Genomic DNA, 21,384 nt, shown 5'->3' on the forward strand with positions numbered 1-21,384 from the left:
CCCCTACTTGGGCGAAAAAAACTCTACGGCTGTTGTATAGAGAAAACGATCTGCGAGGAAACCCCTAAATTTGCCGCAGAACTGAGGTCTATAATTAAAACCCAGGTGGAGGACACCGTTAGATCCCTTCACGGGAAGAAACTGAGGAAATCTAAAAACGTGCCTACAGAGTCTGATTCTAGTAGCCCAGACAAGGTCGGTACGGACTCGGATTCATCAGGCTCATCCTCATCCTCATCCTGGGAGAAAAGGGGACGTAGTTGTTTTCCCATTGAAGAAACGGATAGTCTTATCAAAGCCCTTAGATCCACCATGGGTCTGGTAGATCCTCATCCCAAAATGTCTGTCCAGGACATTGTTTGGGGGTCTAGAGCAGAGAAAGAAAAGGTCTTCCCCTCTTAATGAGAAGGTTCATTCTTTGATTAAAAAAGAATGGAAAAGACCAGAAAAGAAAGGCCTTTTATACCCGAAAAGAAAATACCCCTTTGATGACCTGGCTTGCTCGTTCTGGGAGAAAGCGCCAAAATTAGATGTAGCAATTGCTAAAGCATCCAAAAAATTCTACCTTCCGTTTGAAGACATGGGGGTACTAAAAGATCACATGGACAAAAAGGCGGACGCCTTTCTTAAAGGTTCATGAGAGGCCGCGGGAGGAGGTCTTAAACCTGCGGTAGCTGCCACCTGTACCACCAGATCGTTAATGGTCTGGCTAGATCATTTAGAGTCTCAGCTTAAAGAGAAAGCACATAGGGAGGCAATATTAGACTCCATACCTTTAATGAAGGGGGCTGCTGCCTTTCTAGCAGATGCTTCGGCTGACTCTGTCAAGTTGGCAGCTATGGCAGCGGGCTTCTCTAATGCAGCCCAGCGGGCCCTCTGGCTTAAGTGTTGGCCAGGGGACCTACAAACGAAATCAAGGTTATGCTCCATCCCCTGTGAGGGGGAATTTTTGTTTGGGCCTACCCTTGATGATATCTTGGGTAAGGCGGGAGATAGCAAAAAGCGCTTTCCTATCCCCAGGGACAAGGATAGATATGAAGACGGTAGGAGGAGGACCAAAGGCTTCCTGTTCAATAGACCCCCCAACGACAATAAGAAGCCCTCCCAATGAAGGTTCGCCCCAGGTGGGGGGAAGGTTGTCTGGGTTTCTCCTGGCCTGGGAAAATATATCAAACAGCCCATGGATCCTGGACCTAATAAAATCAGGCCTAAAATTCCAATTCCTTTCAGTCCCTCATCCAAACTTCATGATAACTTCCAAAAGGTCCTCATGCGAAGAGCAGTTAGCACTAGAGCAATAAGTTCGGACTCTGATAGAAAAAGCAGTCCTTCAGGAGGTGCCTACCGGGGAGCAGGGCGAGGGTTTCTATTCTCCTCTGTTTTTGAGGAAGAAACCGGACGGGACTTTCAGGACTATCATAAATCTGAGAAAATTAAACAAACTGTTAAAGCTTCAGACCTTCAAGATGGAGACAATAAAGTCATCAGTGAAAATGCTCTTTCAGTACTGCTTCATGGCGGTTCTGGACCTGAAGGATGCCTATTATCATGTCCCCATCCACAGAGATTTCCGGAAGTTCCTCAGGGTGGCGGACCCTATAGGGGGTGTGGTCAAGCATTATCAATATACTTCCCTCCCATTCAGCCTGGCCATTGCCCCAAGGGTATTCACCTAAATAATCGTGGAGGTGATGGCACACCTGAGGGAGCAGAATATCCTGGTCGTCCCATATCTGGACGATTTTTTGATAATAGGGAGCTCATTCCAGCATTGCAGAACTCAACTAGAGAAGGTCATGGGTTCCCTAAGGAGCTTAGGTTGGCTTTTGAATCTGGAAAAGTCCAGAACCGAACCAGGTCAGGTGCAGGAATATCTGGGCATTATATTGGATTCAATAAATCAGGAGTGCCGCCTCCCGGCAGGGAAAATCCATAAACCTTATAAGCCAGGTGTCTTGGATAGAGGGTTACCCAAGTATGACCCTGCAGAAAGCCATGTCCTTCCTGGGTTCCATGACTGCCTGTTTCCCGGCCATTCAGTGGGCCCAGATACATTCAAGAGAATTGCAGTGGGAAATATTAGAGGCTGGAAACTCTCTAGGAGGGCTCTTAGAAAGTCGGCTAACCTTATCATTAAAAACCACACTTTCCTTAGGATGGTGGGTGGAGTCAGACAATCTAGTCCGGGGTGTCCCATGGGTAACTCCAGTCACTCAGATACTGACCACAGATGCGAGCCCCAGGGATTGGGGCACCCACTTAAATGACCAGCTAGCCCAGGGTCGCTGGACAGGGTCCCTAAGATCCATATCCTCGAACATGAAGGAGCTCCTGGCGGTGAAGTTTGCCCTCGTAGAATTCCTGGACACTCTGCGAGGTCACCACGTAAGAGTGCTCTTGGACAACCGGGTAGTGGTGGCATATCTCAATCACCAGGGAGGTACCCGGTCCCGTCCTCTGATGTAGGTGACAGAAGCTATTTTCCTTTTGGCCGAAAGCCAGGGTCCCTGTCAGCACTCCATATAAAGGGAATAGAAAATCACAGAGCAGATTTTCTAAGCCGGACTCAGCTGAAGCAGGGCGAGTGGGAGCTAAATCAGAAGGTTTTCGATCAAATAATAGAGGCATGGGGGCGTCCTACCATAGATCTGTTTGCCACAGCCAGAACAGAAAGGTAGTCGAGTTTTGCTCTCTAGACCCCAGGGGGAACCCACTAGCAGTAGACGCCTTCATGATCCCGTGGAGTCACCCTCTTGCCTATGCTTTTCCTCCGATTGCTCTAATTCCGGCCGTTCTGAGGAAAATCAGGGAGGACGAAGCAAGAGTAATCCTCATAGCTCCTTTCTGGCCAAACAGGCCATGGTTTTCTTGGCTGAGGATGTTGTCCATCTCAGACCCCTGGGTGCTTCCGGAGCTCCCGAATCTTCTGTCTCAGGGGCCGGTCCTTCATCCTCAAGGACAAAAATTTACATTTGACAGCATGAAATTTGAGAGGAACCTCCTGGGGGATAGAGGGTTCTCTCCGAACTTAATTTCCACATTACTACTAGGTAGGAAGCCCGTAACTATCAAGCTTTATGGGAGAACCTGGACGAAATTCCTCTAATTTTCTGGCTCTAGATTTGATGGTAAAGTTGCGCTGTCAGCTATTCTAGAATTTCTTCAGAAAGGGTTGGAACAGGGCCTAGCCACAAGTACTTTGAAGGTCCAAGTTGCAGCGTTAGGGGCCTTAGACAGTTGTGATTTGGCCAAGAATAGGTGGATAGCCAGATTCATCAATGCGGCGGCTAGAGCTAGGTCCGTCCCCTCTCGGAATCTTCCTCCCTGGGATTTAAACTTAGCTCTTAAGGCCCTAACCAAATCACCTTTTGAACCCTTGGCAGAGGCACCCTTGAGAATCCTTTCCCTGAAAACATCACTCTTGGTAGCCCTTACATCAACACGGAGAGTTAGCGATATTCAGGCTTTGTCAGCGGGGTCCCCCTTTACACAAATCCTAGATGATAGGATTATACTTAAGATAGACCCAGGTTACCTTCCAAAAGTAGCGTCACGCTTTCATAGAACCCAGGAGATTTCCCTTCCGTCCTTCTGCCCAAATCCCAAGAATAAAAGCGAAAGGGACCTGCACACTCTAGACGTTAGGAGGTGCCTGATTCAGTACCTAGCAGCCACACAGAAGCATAGGAAGGATAGGGCTTTTTGTGTGCTTTCAGGTGTAGCAGAAGGGGCGGAAAGCCTCTAAAAGTACGTTGGCAAGGTGGATAAGAGACGTCATCATCCTGTCATACTCCGCAAGTGGGGAAACTATCCCAAAGAATCTGACGGCTCACTCGACAAGAGCAGTAGCAGCTTCCTGGGCAGAAAAAGCTGGCGCATCGATAGAACAGATATGTAGAGCCGCCACATGGTCTTCCCCCTCTACATTCTCTAACCACTATCTGCTGCACCTAACCTATTCCTCTGACCTTACTTTCGGTAGGAGGGTCTTGGAGGCAGTGGTCCTAGCAATGCACTTCTCTGCAATTCTCTCCTTGGTGCCGTCATGGGGGAAGGAGAAAAACGAAGTTACTTACCGGTAACGGGATTTCTCAGAGCCCATGACGGCACCCGTACATTCCCTCCCTTCACGCGTTGGTGTGTACACTTACCTTTATGTTTTATATGTAGTCACACGGTGTTCCTATTAAGCATCATAATAATGTGGTATATTGTGTTATTAACCTGGTGGTCCTCTCATGCTCTGTAAACAAATGATGCGGGAGAGAGGTACCGCCCTTTTTATCTGTAAGTATCCTGTCCTTGAAGGGCGGATCTCCGCTCTCCTTGATGCCGTCATGGGCTCTGAGAAATCCACTTACTGGTAAGTAACTTTGTTTTTTTGGGATATAAGGCTGTATGATGGCTTATTCTTCGCACCTTGAGCTGATGTTTTTACTGATACCATTTTAAGGTAGATATGATGTTTCAATCACATCTTATTGCATTTTATTGCAATGCTGCGGCTGACAAGAAACGTAATTCCGGGGCTTTGATTCTTTTCTTATTATGCCATTTACCGATTGGATTAATTTACTTTATATTTTGATAGAACAGACTTTTAAGAACGCAGAGATATCAAATATGTGTATTTTTTTTTAATTGTTTTATTTTTAATGGGGGTGATATAAATGACGCGCGTCCCAGGGCCGTGGGGTACTCGGCAGCCGGGCCTATGGATGCTGGTGGGAGATATCACGGCGGCTGGCCCGGTCTGTGGCCCAGGGCGGTCAACAAAAAGGGTGAATGATATTTGTAAGGGGTTTGTAGTTCTAGGAAGTGTTCGTGACGGCACCTGTGGAATGCGGCCAAAGGGAGCTGCCGCTGCTGAGCAGTCCTCTGAAGCTGATGTTACTGCAGCAGGGATGGTGTAGCTCTCCACAGGAAGAGCTAGCTCCAGGGCAGTGTAGATATAGTTGGTTGCACTGGGTGTTGTAGTGCAGGAGGAAAGATGGCGCAGCTTAAATAAGGGACAGAGGCAGTGCGGTGCAGTTATCCGAGTCTTTACTCACAGTTGTTAAGCTCCTCAGGTTGCACTGTCCAGCTTACAGCCTCCCACGTCGCACTGCGTTCACCAGACCGGGGGTTCAGCTCTTCCTCAGGTAGGTTAGGAGCACCTGACGGAACCCCGCTTTCTTATGTTCCTCTCTAGACCGACTTCACGCTGGGTCTTCTCCCTCCTGCCCGGCGCTTCCCCACTCTCAGTCCCGCTCGGGTGCTCTGAAGTCCCTCCGGTCTAACTCGAGTTCCCGGACCTGCTTGACCCTTACGGAGATTAGAATGAGGCTTTGGCAACTGAACTATAAAAGCCAGAAGCCTCCGGTTTTTCCATCCGAGACCTGGAGTAACACGGCTGGTCCAGGGGGCGGTCCCCTTCTTGCGGCCTGATCCCTCTGTCTTCTGAAAGATTCGGGGCGTACGGGTGCCGTCCTGCACTCGCCGTACCCCCTGGGATCCCTTCTATAGATCGGAGCCTTCCTCCTCTGCTCCCCTCCTGGGCCTCTAGCACTAAGCCCTACTTGTGGAGCAGAGCTCCTAAGAGACTCTGCTCCCTGACTGTCTTCACTTTCTCCTCTCACTGACTGCTCTGCCACCCTAAGATGGCTTCCCTTTTTATATCTCCTACAATGGTGCTCCCCCAAACTGCTTCCTCCACCCACACCCACTACTGGTTCCCCCTACCTTTGGGTTCCCCCCACTCCAGCCAGGGACAGGGCTCAGCACTGTGCACATGCATCTTGCCCTTCCAGCCGGCCTGGAGCAGTGTAGTGTTGGATGCAGGTGTTGAGGTTCCGGGCAGCACTCCCTCCTTACCTGAGAGAAGGAGACACCACACCTCTGGGTGAGGTGCAGTACCTCTGTGGCGACTGAACCCTCAGGGGCGCCACATAAACTTGTGTTATTTTATTTTGTTTCATATTTTTAAAAACATTTTTTTTACTTTTTCCTTTTTTTCAATAGTCCCCTAAGGGACAAGCGATTGTATGATCACTTGTGCTATACATAGCAGTGCATCAGAACTGCTAAATATAACTGAAACCACGGTCACAGTCTGCACTCCTCTATCTCACTTAGCATGTACCCCTACACATCCAGGAGGATCATAATGACAGGCAGTATGTCATGTGTATTTCAGGGGTTAAAAGAGGGCTGGTGTTTGAAATCATTGTTTTCTTCTGTTGACCATGTTACTTCCAAGGAAACAAGTGCAGTTATCATTGCTTTTCATTAAAAGGGCTTTACAGGCAAGCTATTGCTTCTTTCAGATTGCCCGTAAATCAACCATTTAATGAATTATGAATAACTTCAAAGAAAGAGGTTCAAATGTTGTGATAATGGCTTCAGAACATCCAAGAATGGTCAGCAAGTTTAAGGACCATAATCTAAAGAGGATTCAGCTATGGTCTCGGTTCAACACTAGTGCAGAGGATGCTCCGAAATGGGAACAGGCACATGTCAATACATCTGCATCATCAGTGTGTGTGCATAAAAGCTGAGTGAGTTTCTGGGATCCAAACAGACTCTTGCATCTTTCATCCAGCCACTGACGTTTCTGGATTGTGTGTCATGGGGAAAGCAAAAGAATAGTCAACGGATCTACAGGAAAAGGTAATTGAACTGTATAACACAGGAAAGGGATACAAAAAGATATCCAAGGAATTGATAATGCCAGTCAGCAGCGTTCAAACTGTGATTAACAAATGGAAAATCAGGGGCTCTGTAAAAACCAAACCACGGTCACAACTGCCAGGAAAATTGTTCGGGATGCAAAGAAAAACCCACAAATAACATCAGCTGAAATTCAGGACTCTCTGAAAACTAGCAGTTTGGCTGTTTCAAGATGCACAATAAGGAGGCACTTGAAGAAAAATGGGCTGCATGGTCGTCAGAAGAAAGCCATTACTGCGCAAATGCCATAAAGTATCTCTCCTAAAGAGGTGCACCAGATCCAAGATCCAGCCCAGAAAAGGTGGAGTGGCGCAGAAGGAGGCGCGATCCAGGAAGAGAGAAGGCTCAGCTGGTAAGAGATGATGAGAGTAGAGGGCGTGTCTAGAGGGGGAGTCGCAGGGAGTGACAGCGGAGGTGTCGGCCACGTCATTGGTGAGACTGTAGGAAGGGTGGAGTCAGCCGAGTGTAAAGCGCATCGGAAGTGACTCGCCGGTGCCATTTTGCTTCCAGCATCGGTGCCATGAGGACACGAGAGAAGCTTCACTGAAGATAAGCCGAGAATACAGTGGTTACAAAACCACAGAAAAGATGGATACATCTTCCAATGAAGAGACCATCTTCATAACTACCCCAGGGGCCGCTGCATCTTCAGTGAGGCCGAGGAACTGGAGTCACCATTATCAGTGGCGATTCAGTGGGAGTCAACGCCGCAGCTGCAGTTAGTCCTGATCCAGCATGAGGTCCGGTTGGTCTACTGGAGCCGGATGCCGGAGGAGGGCTGAATGACAGTCTTGGAGGATGTATCATTCTCAGGTCAGTGTACCCCTGCTGGGCCTTCCGACCTGTCCCCAGAGGCCGAGGGTAAAGAGGACGAGGAAGCCCTGCTACCTGTCCCCACACCTCCTGAAATGGGCTCAAATTGTGACCTTTGTCTGGTACAAAGGACAGTGGGACCCCACAATACCTGAGAGGCTGGCATTCCCTGGGTCCTAGTAGCCGCGGGAGCTCCCATACATTGTGGAGGAACTCATCCGGATTGATGCTTTAGTCAGGGAATGGCTGTCAGGCCCAAAAAGAGCAGCCTTTGAAGAACAATGCACCAAGGGTCGGGTCATTAACTTTAACTACCAAAAAGGTTATGGATTCATTAATGAGTAGGGGACGGGAGACAAGCAGTACGTCAATCGGGTGATGGTCAAGAGAGAAACATTACCCTACCATCTCCACAGTCTATACGTCGGGGAGAAAGTGCACTTTTGCAAGGTGTGGTTCAGGAAGGGCTGATATGCCGTGGGTGTCACACGGCCAGCCTCCAATGAGGAGATTGCTAAATGGGAAGAATTGGCGGACTTTGGACGATCCCACCGCCACCAGCGCCGGCACCCATCTTCATAACCGATGTTCATGGGACTGGAAACAGCACAGAAGAAAATGAGTGTCAGTACTTAATCTCCCATTCAGGTCGAAGGTAACCAACGCCTTGGAGCCTAAGTTTTCCTTGTGGCCGGTACAGGTACCAGCATCTGCCTGACCAGTAATGCCTCAGCGCAGATCTTTGTATCTGGGACTGGGCTGCTAGAAAGTGAACAAGGACGGCAGAGGCACTCAAACCAACTATGGAGGTGGGACAGACCTCCATCCCCTAACACCTGGGAATCCTGGAAAAAGAAGAAAAAATAGTGGATTTTTCCAGGTGTTCCCAGGTATTCCTTTTTCTCCTGTTTTCCTGTATGGCCATGTTCTAGAGGCCATTCCCTGAGTCAGTGTTATCCAGACTCAGCAAGTGTTCCAGTTTTTGTTTCTCGGTAGGCAGTTGCTACATGGAGGCCTGTTGCCCCATCAATAAGGAACATGGACACTTCGGTCGGGTCACTCAGCCTATGTGACCGACAGTTGCTGATGGACATCGTAGGCTGAGATGAGGACATCGTGCATGGGAGAATAAAAGAGGGGTTTGGACTGTTTTGTGTGAAATTTCTTTTTATGTGTCTTGTTTCTCTGATTATACAGTTTGATGGCCGGGGTTAGCCATATTTTGCCATGGGGGGATGTAAGGGGGTAGACGAAGATGTCGTGTCAACAAAGAGTTAATGTAAAGTATGATATGTGTGCATGTTATGATTATATATTTGATAAAGAGTGTTGTGTTTTATCCTTATGGCTGGTTTGGTCGCGTTTTTTCTGGAGGTTTTATCCTCAAGGCCGTCCCTGGGAATGGGGGAGGTCTGTTCTCTAGGGGAACCATTACAAAGGATAGGGATATAGTTTGCACAACACAGGGTAGTATACAGTTAACACATTGAGTCTAGCCATCTAATTGGGAGGGGTTAGATCAGTTAATAAGGAAAGCACTTCCTGTTTTAGTGAGTTTAGGAATCTAGGAGAGCCAAGTTTGAGAGTGGAGTTCTGAGGAAGTGTTAGATAGTGACAGTGTCAACGGGTTCCAAGACAATGAATGCAGCAGAGGCTAAAGGGTTCTGTCAGTGTCAAGTCTCCAAACAGTATGAGGACATATCTGAATCTTCATGAGGATGCCGGGGCAGACTTTGGTCTACAGCCTAGAAGTGGCATTGTGTGTCATGTCTCTGTTTCTCCTATAAGGAAGATGTCGGGCAGGTCTCAGCGAGAGGGAAAGATGGTGGGTCTCATGGAAGCTGTTATGCCAGATAGAAGATCCCTAGTACCAACAGAGGACGTTGAGGTGGGGGCAGGTCAGGCAGAACAGAGGCAAGGACTGATAGTACATTGGACAAAGGAAACATCATCTGGAAAGGATTCTGTCTCACTCTGTATGCGGCAACAACATGTATCCGACTTGCACAGTAAAGCTGAACCTGTTGAACCTGACCTAAGGTTTCCTTTCATGTCTGTAGCTGCATTCAGTCCCATGGATGGGGAGGCAACAAGGACTCCCAAACTACAAGCGAGTAAAGAGAGAACCCCACAGCACATCACACACCAATTAGACTTCTGTTTAGAAGAGGGGTTTCAGGGCACAGAGAACTCCGTTCCGGCCCACAGCAACCGGCCCTGTCCCCACCCCTTCACCTACATGATTGAAAGCAAGCGGCTCCCAGGAGAAATAAAGTTAATTTTCTCCCGGGTGATGCATTTTCAGCACAGCAGGCAGGCACCTCCATAAAACTGTTAACATGCAGATTAATCATATATCTCCAGGTTAGCAGCATTATTGGACCTAACAGGTTCCCGTTAATGCAAATTGATATATATGTCTGTGATTGTGGGGGTGCCCATTTGTGGGAAGGGATAAGGAGCAGAGCTCTCTCCACATGATGTAGATGCCTGATTCATATTTGGCATCTGTACCTATCATCAATGGCCAGAGTTGAACTCTGATTGCAGCTAGCTAATTAGCTGCAAAACTAATTGCAGCTAACTAATTAAACCCTCATGTCAATCTCTGACAGCAGCATTTACCTGGAATGCACACCCGTGCTCATGCGCACCAGTTTCATCTTGGTACACCTGAGAAGCTCAGCCACAGCCTGAGGTCTTCACTATATACTGCAATACTGTGGTATTGTAGTATATAATAAAAGCAATCGAACAATCAAAGGTTCAAGTTTCCTAATGGGACAAAAGAATGAAGTAGAAAAAGAAAAAAAATTGCTTCTAAAAATATAAAAAAATGAAAAAATTCTAATCACTCACCTTTTCTATTATTAAATATTGAAAAACAATATATATCTGGTATCACTGTGTCTGTAAAAGTTCGGTCTATCAAAATATAAAATTGAATAACCCATATGATAGACACTGTTGCGCCACTGGCTGGGCTTACCCTGTAGAGGCTCTGATGGTGAGGATAGGCTTGGGCCGTTAGGGTAGTCACTGAGCTCCACTCCAGAGCAGTGCCCGGACCTGCATCAGCTAACCAATGGGTCAAATTAAAAATACGAGGCACAGAGGGCAAAGACAGAGGGCACAGGTTCAAATTACAAAGCCGGGGTCAAGAGCGGAGAGATCAGACAAAACAAGTAAACAAGCCGGGTCGGTAACAAGAGAGTCAAAACTATTAATCACCTAGACAGGAAACTAGTAATGAACTGCAACTAGGACCAAAGCTCAGGCAAGGTGTGGAGGGAGATGCTGCCTAATATATCCACTGCTGGCAGGGGATAGGCCAGAAAAGCAAAACTTTGTAGGACACAGTGGTTTTAAATTCCTGCAGAGTCTGGCCGTGCATCCCTAAAGCCGGGTGGAGACTCTTCAGCAACAGGAGGATGTAGCAGTGCTGGAAGTATTGCACGAGGCAACTCAGCGAGATGGTTTGACACTGGGAGGAGCAGATTGGTGCACGCAAAGAGTAGGACGGCGCTTACAAACCGTATGAGTCACCAAAATGGAAACTGCAAGGGAAAAAGAATCAAAATGTCAAAATTGCGTTTTTTCATATACCACACATCCCTAAAAAATGAAATAGCAACTTCCAAGTTTAGCAAAACTATTGCGACTTATTTAGGTGTTTTACGCCACTAGTCAGTGATAAACATCTCAATGAATCAGGGCCTTAGTGTTGAATTTGGAGAAACCGCTTGTTATATTAGTTGTGTTGAGCTATTTACATTTTTCTTGTTTGATTGTTTTTTTGCTATTAAATCAAATTCACAGAGGGGGCTGAATAATTTGAATTGCTACTATAAATGGGTCAGATTAAAATTTGCAATTGTAGGTGAATACAAATATTCAGGTTTATATTCGATGCCTTGAAAGCAATCCTTATAATGTCTTACTTTAATGGGTAACATGCTTTTATTAACATCTAAAATCTCTGATATCCTTGATTAGCTTTATAATTGTGCCTAAAGGTTCTGATCAGTATAGGTTTTCAGGCACTGAATGTTAAAACAGTGAAAATTTCCATTCACTGTCATAAAATCAAGATCTTGAAATGACAAGGAATTGATGCATAACCTATGTAAAAAGGTTCCAAAACTTTTCAGTATTTAATGATTACATTTTAAAGGTGTTAGCGGGGACTATTTAATTTTTTTTTGATGGGCTTAAGAACATATTGTGCCCGGGGTCCATCTCGGCCGTCTCAGAGCAGTCATGGACCAATCCTGTTGTCGATTCAGCGGTTTACGGTGACGTCACGTTAACAGAGCAGTTGTTTCTTCTCCACTATGCTCTGTTGACAAGGCATGGCTGCAGATGTCATGCCGATTGACAGCCGGCTCCCTGTCTACAGAGCAACCGGGAAGAGTAAGAGCTGCTCTGTTGCGTGAAGCAACAGAATCACCAGCAGGAGAGGTCAGTGATCGCTGAGCCAGCGTGGGGCAGATGAGGCAGGCAGTTAGTGACTACCGCCTGTCAATTCTTAGGGGCTGCCTGTCAATTCTTAGCCTTATGAGAGAAAATCAAATAGTCCTGAATAACCCTCTTATGTACCTGAAACTCTATAACCCATTTCAACAATCACATACTGAAAATGCCTATTTGTTTGTATCGCTGTGTATCAAAGTTACATCACTTCAAGCAATGGTTGATCCAGTCACAGCGTCATACACAAACACTTATGTATTATTCTCTAAAATCTGTTTTTTTGTGGCAGTCCATGAACATTTACCAGAATCTTAACAGAAGACAGCACGAACTTGTCATTCACTTGATGGATATTGCAATCATAGCTACAGATTTGGCTCTTTATTTCAAGTGAGTGGATTGAAGAAGTCATGGAAGTACTGTTTATTTCTTATATCATAGTGGATAGGGTACTTTTTGTTTTCGATTTACTTTTTGTGGTACAAATGCCCAGCTACGTCAAGAGACTGGTACAAGGCGTATTGTTTTAATGCTAAACTGAGCCTATTAGTAAGTTAAATTACAAAGACTGATTGAGCATATAGGCCCCCTGATTCATAAAAGTGTTTACACCAGAAAACTGACTTAAAAAAATGTGAAGAAGTCACAAAATGTTTGTGCAACATGAAGTTGCTCAAACAATTTGCGACTTTTGTCATTTTCAATGCAGTATCGCCACCAGAATGAGTGGAGCTGGCGAGGAGCCAAAGTGGGCACCCCCTCATTAAGACTGATTCACGAAACACCAGTCTTAATGAATCAGAGTCATACTTTAGTTAAAATATGCAGGAAACTAATCATAACCTCACTTTTCCAGCAGAAAAGATATGTACAGTAACTGAAAGCCTCCTAAATGACAGTGGTATCTAATTCCAATTCCAATCTGCATTATCAGTGGCTCTTTGTCCCTCTATAATCTCACTGACTATCTCTTGACTCATCTACCTTAGATTCTGAAATGTTGTTGGTTGTATTGCAAAGTAATTAAAAGTATGTTAATAAAAGTTGACTAATATATACCATACTTGAAAAAAAGTTTTAGAGCATGTGCACGCAGAAGCCACATTTCATTAAGATGTGCGTTTCCTATATTGGCTTTCAGAAGCTGTGAACAGCAAATAGATGTGCTGAATTCATTAAGAGAAGCAGACGACTTAATAAATTTGTTGCATCTTATCAGTAGCATGTGCCCACGGGCTCCCCACCAGAAATGTTACTCAAGCCAGGGACATGTAAGAAATCCTGCCCTGGCACCTCCCCAGCTCTGCCCATTTTGGGAGAGCCACTTTAAATTGGCACGAAAATGACAAAAGTCTTTTCAAAGTGTTTTATGCCAGCTTTTTGGTGTACGCACTTTGATGAATTGCGGCCAGGGCCGTCATCAGGGCACTACTGCTCTTACTGGCGTATGGAGCCTGGTGAGCAGAGGGGCTCGGATGGGGCCCCTCTGCTCACCAGGCCCCAGCAAACTGAACTTGCGTCCTCGGATGCACGTTCACTTGAAATCTATTGACTTGCCGGAGTCTTCCCGCATGGCTATAGTTAACAGCCGCCAGACAATCACAGGCCTACAGCTGACATCAGCGTGCACGTCGCTGACGTATGACATCACTGCCGGCCTGTGACTGGCTGGCATCCGTGCCACAGATCGACAAAGGAGAGTCGCTGCTGGACCGGCGGCCAGGTAAGGAGAAACCTTTTTTTTTTTTACTTGGGAGATGACATGGGGGCAGAATGGGAGATGACATGGGGGCAGAATGGGAGATGACATGAGGGCAGAATGGAGAGACAACAAGGGGGCAGAATAGAGACATGGGGCAGAATGGAGAGACATGGGGCAGAATGGAGAGACATGGGGCAGAATGGAGAGACATGGGGCAGAATGGAGAGACATATGGGGGCACAATGGAGACATATGGGGGCACGATGGAGACATATGGGGGCACGATGGAGACATATGGGGGCACGATGGAGACAACTCGGGGCAGGATGAAGTCACATGAGACCAGGAAGGGAGAACATATGAGGGCAGGATGAAGACATATGGTGCCAGGAATGAGACATGTAGGGTCCAGAATGGAGTACATATGGGAGCAGGATGTGGGACATTATTACTGTAGGGGCTATTTAAGGGATATTATTACTGCTGTGATGTATTTTATTTTTGAGGATACTGTTTCCAGTGGGGGGGGGGGTGTTACTGTGCAGAACAACACTATGTCGCTTTATTTTCTTAATCTGGTGTAGTGTAGAAGTTGGGGAAAAAATGGGGAATGTGCTCTAGAAACTGCTCTAGATAACTGTTATTTTCTGCAGAGACGAGTCCTGGCTGGAAGAAGTGATGGTGTTCTGTGCTGGATGAAGGACTTCAACTAGAGACCTCACCAGTGAGTCAGTGTGTTATCTGTAGACTGACACTACACACTACACACTACACACAGGGCTCCTATGTATAATGTCACTGGTGATCCCGGTATTACTTGTACACTGACACTATATACAGAGCTCCTGTGTATAATGTCACTGGTGATCACTGTGTTACCCATACACTATACACTATGTACAGAGCTCCTGTGTATAATGTCACTGGTGATCCCTGTATTACCTGTACACTGACACTATATATAGAGCTCCTGTGTATAATGTCACTGGTGATCACTGTATTACCTGGACACTATACACTATGTACAGAGCTCCTGTAAATAATGTGTGATATTTTAAGAAATTTTTAATAGGTTAGAATAGAGTAGGGCCCAGCCAGAAGAGACTACCTTGTTGTGGTGGTGGCTTAAAAAATCTTTTGGCCAAAACAAAAGCTGCTGGCTATGTATGTGATATGGTTCAATGGCAACTGTTAATGTGTGATTGGTGAGGACATGGTGCAGAAGTGGAGTTATTCCAAGAGTGGGTGGTGGGACTGTGGAAGGTTTGAGGGGTGAAGGCGGAGCTGGGGTGGAGGTAGAGCTAGGGTGGAGCCTGGACTGAGTCTCAAGGGGGCCCGAAAATTTTGCCAGTATGGGGCCCTGAAATTCCTGGAGGCAGCCCTGATTGCAGCCCGAGTCTATTTGCTGAGATGAGCAGAAACTGAATGGAAAGTCTCCAAATCCTTAGTTTCCACTCCAGAAAACACAGCGAAATGACTTGGGTCCCAATTCATCAAAGTGTTTACACCTGAATTCGGGTGTAAAAATCTTTGATAAGTCTCAAAATGTTGGCGCAACGTGAGTCTGTGCAAATGACGCGCCCCCTGGGCCGTGGGGTACTCGGTAGCCGGGCCGGTCCTGTATTAGGGTAGTCACCGTGGCAGTGACCTGGTCCGTGGCCCACGGCAGTCAAATAAAGTGAAGAGTCAATTGGGGCAATAAAGATTTGGGGATAATGTTCGTGACGCCACCCATGGTATGCGGCTATATGGGGCCGCCGCTGCGGTGCAGATCCACTGGGGCTGAAGGTGGCGCAGCAAAGATAGTTCAGCTCTCCACGGGCAGAGCTAAGCTCCAGGGCAGTATATAGGACTTGATGAGGTAGATGTTTGTCTCTTCTTACTTCTTCTGGGCCCCGCCTCCTGTCTGGACCTGTCACAATCAGGACCTCCCTCCTGGGCTTACAGCCCTGATTGAACCCCTACTAGAAGGTTCCCCTTCTTCTTATACCCTCTGATAGGGTGCTCCTCTTTGCTGCTTCCTCCACCCACACCCACTACATAGTTCCCTCTCCTTTGGTCCCCCCCCTCCAGCCAGGGACAGGGCTCAGCCGTGACCAAGTGCATCTTGCCCCGTCTGCTGGTCTGGAGTGGTTTAGTGCTGGATGCAGGTGTGTGGGTAGTATTCCTTCCTTACCTGGGAGTGGGGTACCACACCTCTGTGTGAGGTGCAGTACCTCTGTGGCAACTGGACCCGCAGGGGCGCAACACAAACATTTTGCAACTTTTGATATTTTCACACGATTTTTGACCAACTCCAACAAAGGGGCAGGTCTTGGAGGGAAAGGGGGGGGATATGGGGCATCGTGATCATGCTCATCAAATTCATAGCCAGCAGCAGCATTTCTTATTCCACAAATAAGTAATAAGTAAGATTTGTGAGTAGGCGTACTCCACTTCACGCCACACCTGATTCATTAAGAAAATTGTCTTGGCAGAAAGAGAAACTGGGAGAAGAGGAAGTGCTAACTAAGCGCAGTAAATCCAAGTAATATAGGGGGATTTAATATGATAAATGCTCACCCGAACAGGTTGTGCTGTTCCAGGCACAACTCAGGTAAAATAGTCTCAGTGTTAGAAGATCCCTTCCAACAGTTTGCAGCTCATCGGTGTAACGTGGTTGCACTCCTGTCCTAGCCCGACAATGACCTCCACGTGAGTATGAGGTTTATTAAGGTGGTTCATTTTTAAATTATAAGAGGATCCCTGCAATCCATCCACGGGAGCGCTGTCAGGATTTTTTCTTCCTCTGATTCATTAAGAGGCATGTGAGTCTTAATTAATCAGGTGCCTTGCACTCCATCCCACCCCTCATCAAGACTGGTATGAAAAACTGTGGTCTTACTGAATTAATACCTTAGTGTGTACATGTCCTAAAGTAGATCTTACCAGGTCTTCCCCACCAGAAACACAGTACAAGTATTTACACTGGAGACACACTCAGATATAGAGTTATTCACCTACATTCATCCATATATTTAATATATATAATCTATATATCCAATGAAAAGCACACCAGTACTGGTAGAAAACAGAACATTATTTGTGGATTTCCAATGACCTTATTTACTGATAATATTGAGTGACGTTAGTGGCAAAAAAATGTTTATTCCAGAGGTAAAAAAATGTTTCCTTTTTCAGGAAGAGAACAATGTTCCAGAAAATTGTTGATCAATGTCAGACTTACGATGACCCGCAGAAGTGGAACGAATACTTGGCACTTGAAACAACAAGAAAAGAAATCATTATGTATGTATGCTATCATAAGTTTACTTGTTTATAAGTCACAGTTCACATATAAATAGCAGCCTCTACCCACCTTTTATGTTATTCTTATATTGTATATATCCTAGTTCTGCTCTGACATATTTAAATAGTAACTAAACATCTGTAAAAATGTTTTATATTTTTTGATCCTTTAATTCCTGTCAGATTTACTCTTTGACATTTTAAAGAATCAACCAATTTTTTTTCAACCTTTCTCTTCCAATTCACCAAATAATAAATGAGAATATGGGAAATAAATCTTTGTGGGTGGAAATAAAAAATAAATAACAAACAAAGCAGCACACTGCAACGCTTAATATGCGAACATGAAATATATGAAATTTGAATAGCATTACTGTACTAGAAAATAGAAATAAATGAGAAATCTTAGCGCAATAGAAATATGCGCTAAGATTTTTCATTTATTTCTATTTACTAGAGCAGTAATGCTATTCAAATTTCATATATTTCATGTTCGCATACTTAACGTTACAGAGTGCTACTTTGTTTGTTAGTCTTATATGGAGTCTTATATGCTCCTAGTAAGCACCAGTTCACACCTATTTCTTGTTTTGGAAGAGCCGGCCAATTTTTTTCTGAAATTAAAAAATAAACTGCAATTACGCTATTGTTTTTATGGGGCACATTGTGCAGTAACAATAATGTCAACATTATTTTCTGGTTTATACCTTTTATGCCTATAGCAAACTAGCTATTTATTATGTTTTAATGCTTAAAAAAAATACTTAAAAAAATGATTTTTATTGCCATATTCTAAGACTTAACTTCATCTTTTTTCCATCAATCAAGCTGTTTATGAGCTTGCATTTGTGCGACAAACTGTAGTTTTCATTCTTCGATTATCCAGTAATTATGGCATTTTGATTTTTTTTAAACAACGTTCATAATACAGATTAAATTATGGTATAAATAGTGATGTAAGAAATTGGTCAGTACATCATTTTTTTCAAATTCTGGAGAAAGACTTCAGTTATCTGCAGAATTGATAGCTGTGCATGAGCCAATGCTCAATGCTAAGGATACGTACAGCTTAGCAGACACTGCTTTTCTCAAATGGTTGAATTGTACAGCTGAAAGCTCCTTGTGAATGAGCACTATGGTGATAGCAGAAAAGACCAGAAGTAAAATCATGTAATTTTCCACTCGTAAAAATTAGCTTTCACCTTTTTGTCACAGATGATAGTATTACTACAGCACTACAAATAACTGCCATCATGTTTCTGTTATAGGGCTATGATGATGACAGCATGTGATTTATCTGCTATTACAAAGCCGTGGGAGGTCCAGAGCAAGGTCATATATCTATCATTTTATATTGTATATTTTGGTATCTGTTCATAACTATATGTCGAAAGAATACATCAGAAGAACTTTCCGAAGAGAACCCCAAAATGTATGCCAATGTATGCCACATCGCAAGTCTGTCTGTCTTTATACTTTATTACTCATCTTAGTAAGGAACATTACTCATAACAGTTACTGTCACTAAGTGTTGCACAAGCTTAAAGGGTTATGGATAATTTCACAATCGCTGCAGGTCCGACTGCTGGGATCACAACTAATTCAGGGAACCGGGGCTCTGAAGAGCCCTGTGTGAATGGATCAGTGGTTGATCATGGGAACTGGCACTCAATTCATTCTTAACTGGCCTGCCAGAGACAGCCGAGCACTGAGCTCGACTGCTGGTCGGCACTCCCATAAGAATGAATGGAGTGGCAATGTGCATGATTGCAACAAGTGTATAATGGGAGGGCACCATTCAGTTAAAGGGAAGGGATCTACATGCAGTATACCAAACATGAAGAGTGTAAATCCAAACAGAAACAGAGGTATACTATAAAAAACGTAATCACCAATAAATAATTAGATGTAGAAAAATATATATCAATTTTATTTAACATGAATACATACAGTACAGACCAAAAGTTTGGATGCACCTTCTCATTTAAAGATTTTTCTGCATTTTCATGACTATGAAAATTGTACATTCACACTGAAGGCATCAAAACTATGAATTAACACATGTGGAATTATATACTTAACAAAAAAGTGTGAAACAACTGAAAATATGTCTTATATTCTAGGTTCTTCAAAGTAGCCACCTTTTGCTTTGATGACTGCTTTGCACACTCTTGGCATTCTCTTGATGAGCTTCAAGAGGTAGTCACCGGAAATGGTTTTCACTTCACAGGTGTGCCCTGTCTGGTTTAATAAGTGGGATTTCTTGCCTTATAAATGGGGTTGGGACCATCAGTTGTGTTGTGCAGAAGTCTGGTGGATACACAGCTGATAGTCCTACTGAATAGACTGTTAGAATTTGTATTATGGTAAGAAAAAAGCAGCTAAGTAAAGAAAAACGAGTGGCTATCATTACTTTAAGAAATGAAGGTCAGTCAGTCTGAAAAATTGGGCAAACTTTGAAAGTGTCCCCAAGTGCAGTTGCAAAAACCATCAAGCGCTACAAAGAAACTGGCTCACATGAGGACCGCCCTAGGAAAGGAAGACCAAGAGTCACCTCTGCTTCTGAGGATAAGTTTATCCAAGTCACCAGCCTCAGAAATCGCAGGTTAACAGCAGCTCAGATTAGAGACAAGGTCAATGCCACACAGAGTTCTAGCAGCAGACACATCTCTACAACAACTGTTAAGAGGAGACTTTGTGCAGCAGGCCTTCGTGGTAAAATAGCTGCTAGGAAACCACTGCTAAGGACAGGCAACAAGCAGAAGACACTTGTTTGGGCTGAAGAACACAAGGAATGGACATTAGACCAGTGGAAATCTGTGCTTTGGTCTGATTAGTCCAAATTTGAGATCTTTGGTTCCAACCACCGTGTCTTTGTGCGATGCAGAAAAGGTGAACGGATGGACTCTACATGCCTGGTTCCCACCGTGAATCATGGAGGAGGAGGTGTGATGGTGTGGGGGTGCTTTGCTGGTGACACTGTTGGGGATTTATTCAAAATTGAAGGCATACTGAACCAGCATGGCTACCACAGCATCTTGCAGCGGCATGCTATTCCATCCGGTTTGCGTTTAGTTGGACCATCATTTATTTTTCAACAGGACAATGACCCCAAACACACCTCCAGGCTGTGTAAGGGCTATTTGACCAAGAGGGAGAGTGATGGGGTGCTACGCCAGATGACCTGGCCTCCACAGTCACCAGACCTGAACCCAATCGAGATGGTTTGGGGTGAGCTGGACTTCAGAGTGAAGGCAAAAGGGCCAACAAGTGCTAAGCATCTCTGGGAACTCCTTCTAGATTGTTGGAAGACCATTTCCAGTGACCACCTCTTGAAGCTCATCAAGAGAATGCCAAAAGTGTGCAAAGCAGTCATCAAAGCAAAAGGTGGCTACTTTGAAGAACCTAGAATATAAGACATATTTTCAGTTGTTTCACACTTTTTTGTTAAGTATATAATTCCACATGTGTTAATTCATAGTTTTGATGCCTTCAGTGTGAATGTACAATTTTCATAGTCAAGAAAATACAGAAAAATCTTTAAATGAGTAGGTGTGTCCAAACTTTTGGTCGGTATTGTACGTCAAAAGACACAAAAATATATTAAAACACAAGTAAAAACTCTGTGCTGACAATCACTGAGTGAAGGCCCATCCACAAAATGTACTAACCCCTTAAATGCACATGCAAAGGGCAACCACTACCCAATGTTATCTCTGGTTAATACCACATAATGGCCAAGTTATGGTCACATGAAAAAATATGTTTCATAATAAGTGAGCCAAGATTACACAGTCATAAACATTACTAATATACTAGTCCCTGTATAAGGTAAGAGATACACAAGCAGAGGGTAACCACTATCCAATATTAACTCTGTGGGTTGATACCCCATAATGGCCCAGATGTGGTCACATGAAAAAATATGTTTCAGATTAGATGTGCCAAGATTACACAGTCATGAACCCTACTAAAGACAATGTATATTTATATTTAACCCTCAAAAGGAGATATGGTGACAGCACAATCAGATCTGAAACATCAAATAGACTAGCATATCAGCATAATGAGCAAGTCAATAAGTATAGCTCCCATATGTTCACAAAGCGAATATAGACTGTTCCAGCATATAATAGAGCCAGGCAACACATATACCTAAGCATAGAACAGACTATAAATCAATAAGTATAGCTCCCATGTGTACAAAGAGGGAATATAGATTGTTCAGGCAAAAAATAGAGACAGGCAACACTTATATCAGAGCATAAGGCAAACTGCCTATAAAGTCATGAGATCTATAAACCTTGCAGAAAATTCCTTCACCGAAGAGTGAATATACCCATAACCTGCATGGATGAAACCCTGCACATATTTTTTCATGTGACCATAACTTGGCCATT

The 21,384-nt window shown here is 44.6% G+C and overlaps 1 protein-coding gene across 1 annotated transcript in view; it reads left to right on the top strand.

Moving 5' to 3' along the window:
• Positions 1-21,384, top strand: part of PDE6B (phosphodiesterase 6B) — a 154,203-nt gene that overhangs the window by 89,017 nt on the left and 43,802 nt on the right. Inside the window, exons 16-18 of the mRNA XM_073655205.1 lie at positions 12,284-12,384; positions 16,877-16,984; positions 18,253-18,316. Coding sequence (XP_073511306.1) covers positions 12,284-12,384; positions 16,877-16,984; positions 18,253-18,316 — 273 coding nt within the window. The remainder of the gene's footprint in view (positions 1-12,283; positions 12,385-16,876; positions 16,985-18,252; positions 18,317-21,384) is intronic.

The sequence above is a fragment of the Phyllobates terribilis genome, unplaced genomic scaffold (assembly GCF_046119375.1).
Source record: "Phyllobates terribilis strain yellow unplaced genomic scaffold, ASM4611937v1 Scaffold_1__5_contigs__length_1240528914, whole genome shotgun sequence".
Taxonomy (NCBI): domain Eukaryota; kingdom Metazoa; phylum Chordata; class Amphibia; order Anura; family Dendrobatidae; genus Phyllobates; species Phyllobates terribilis.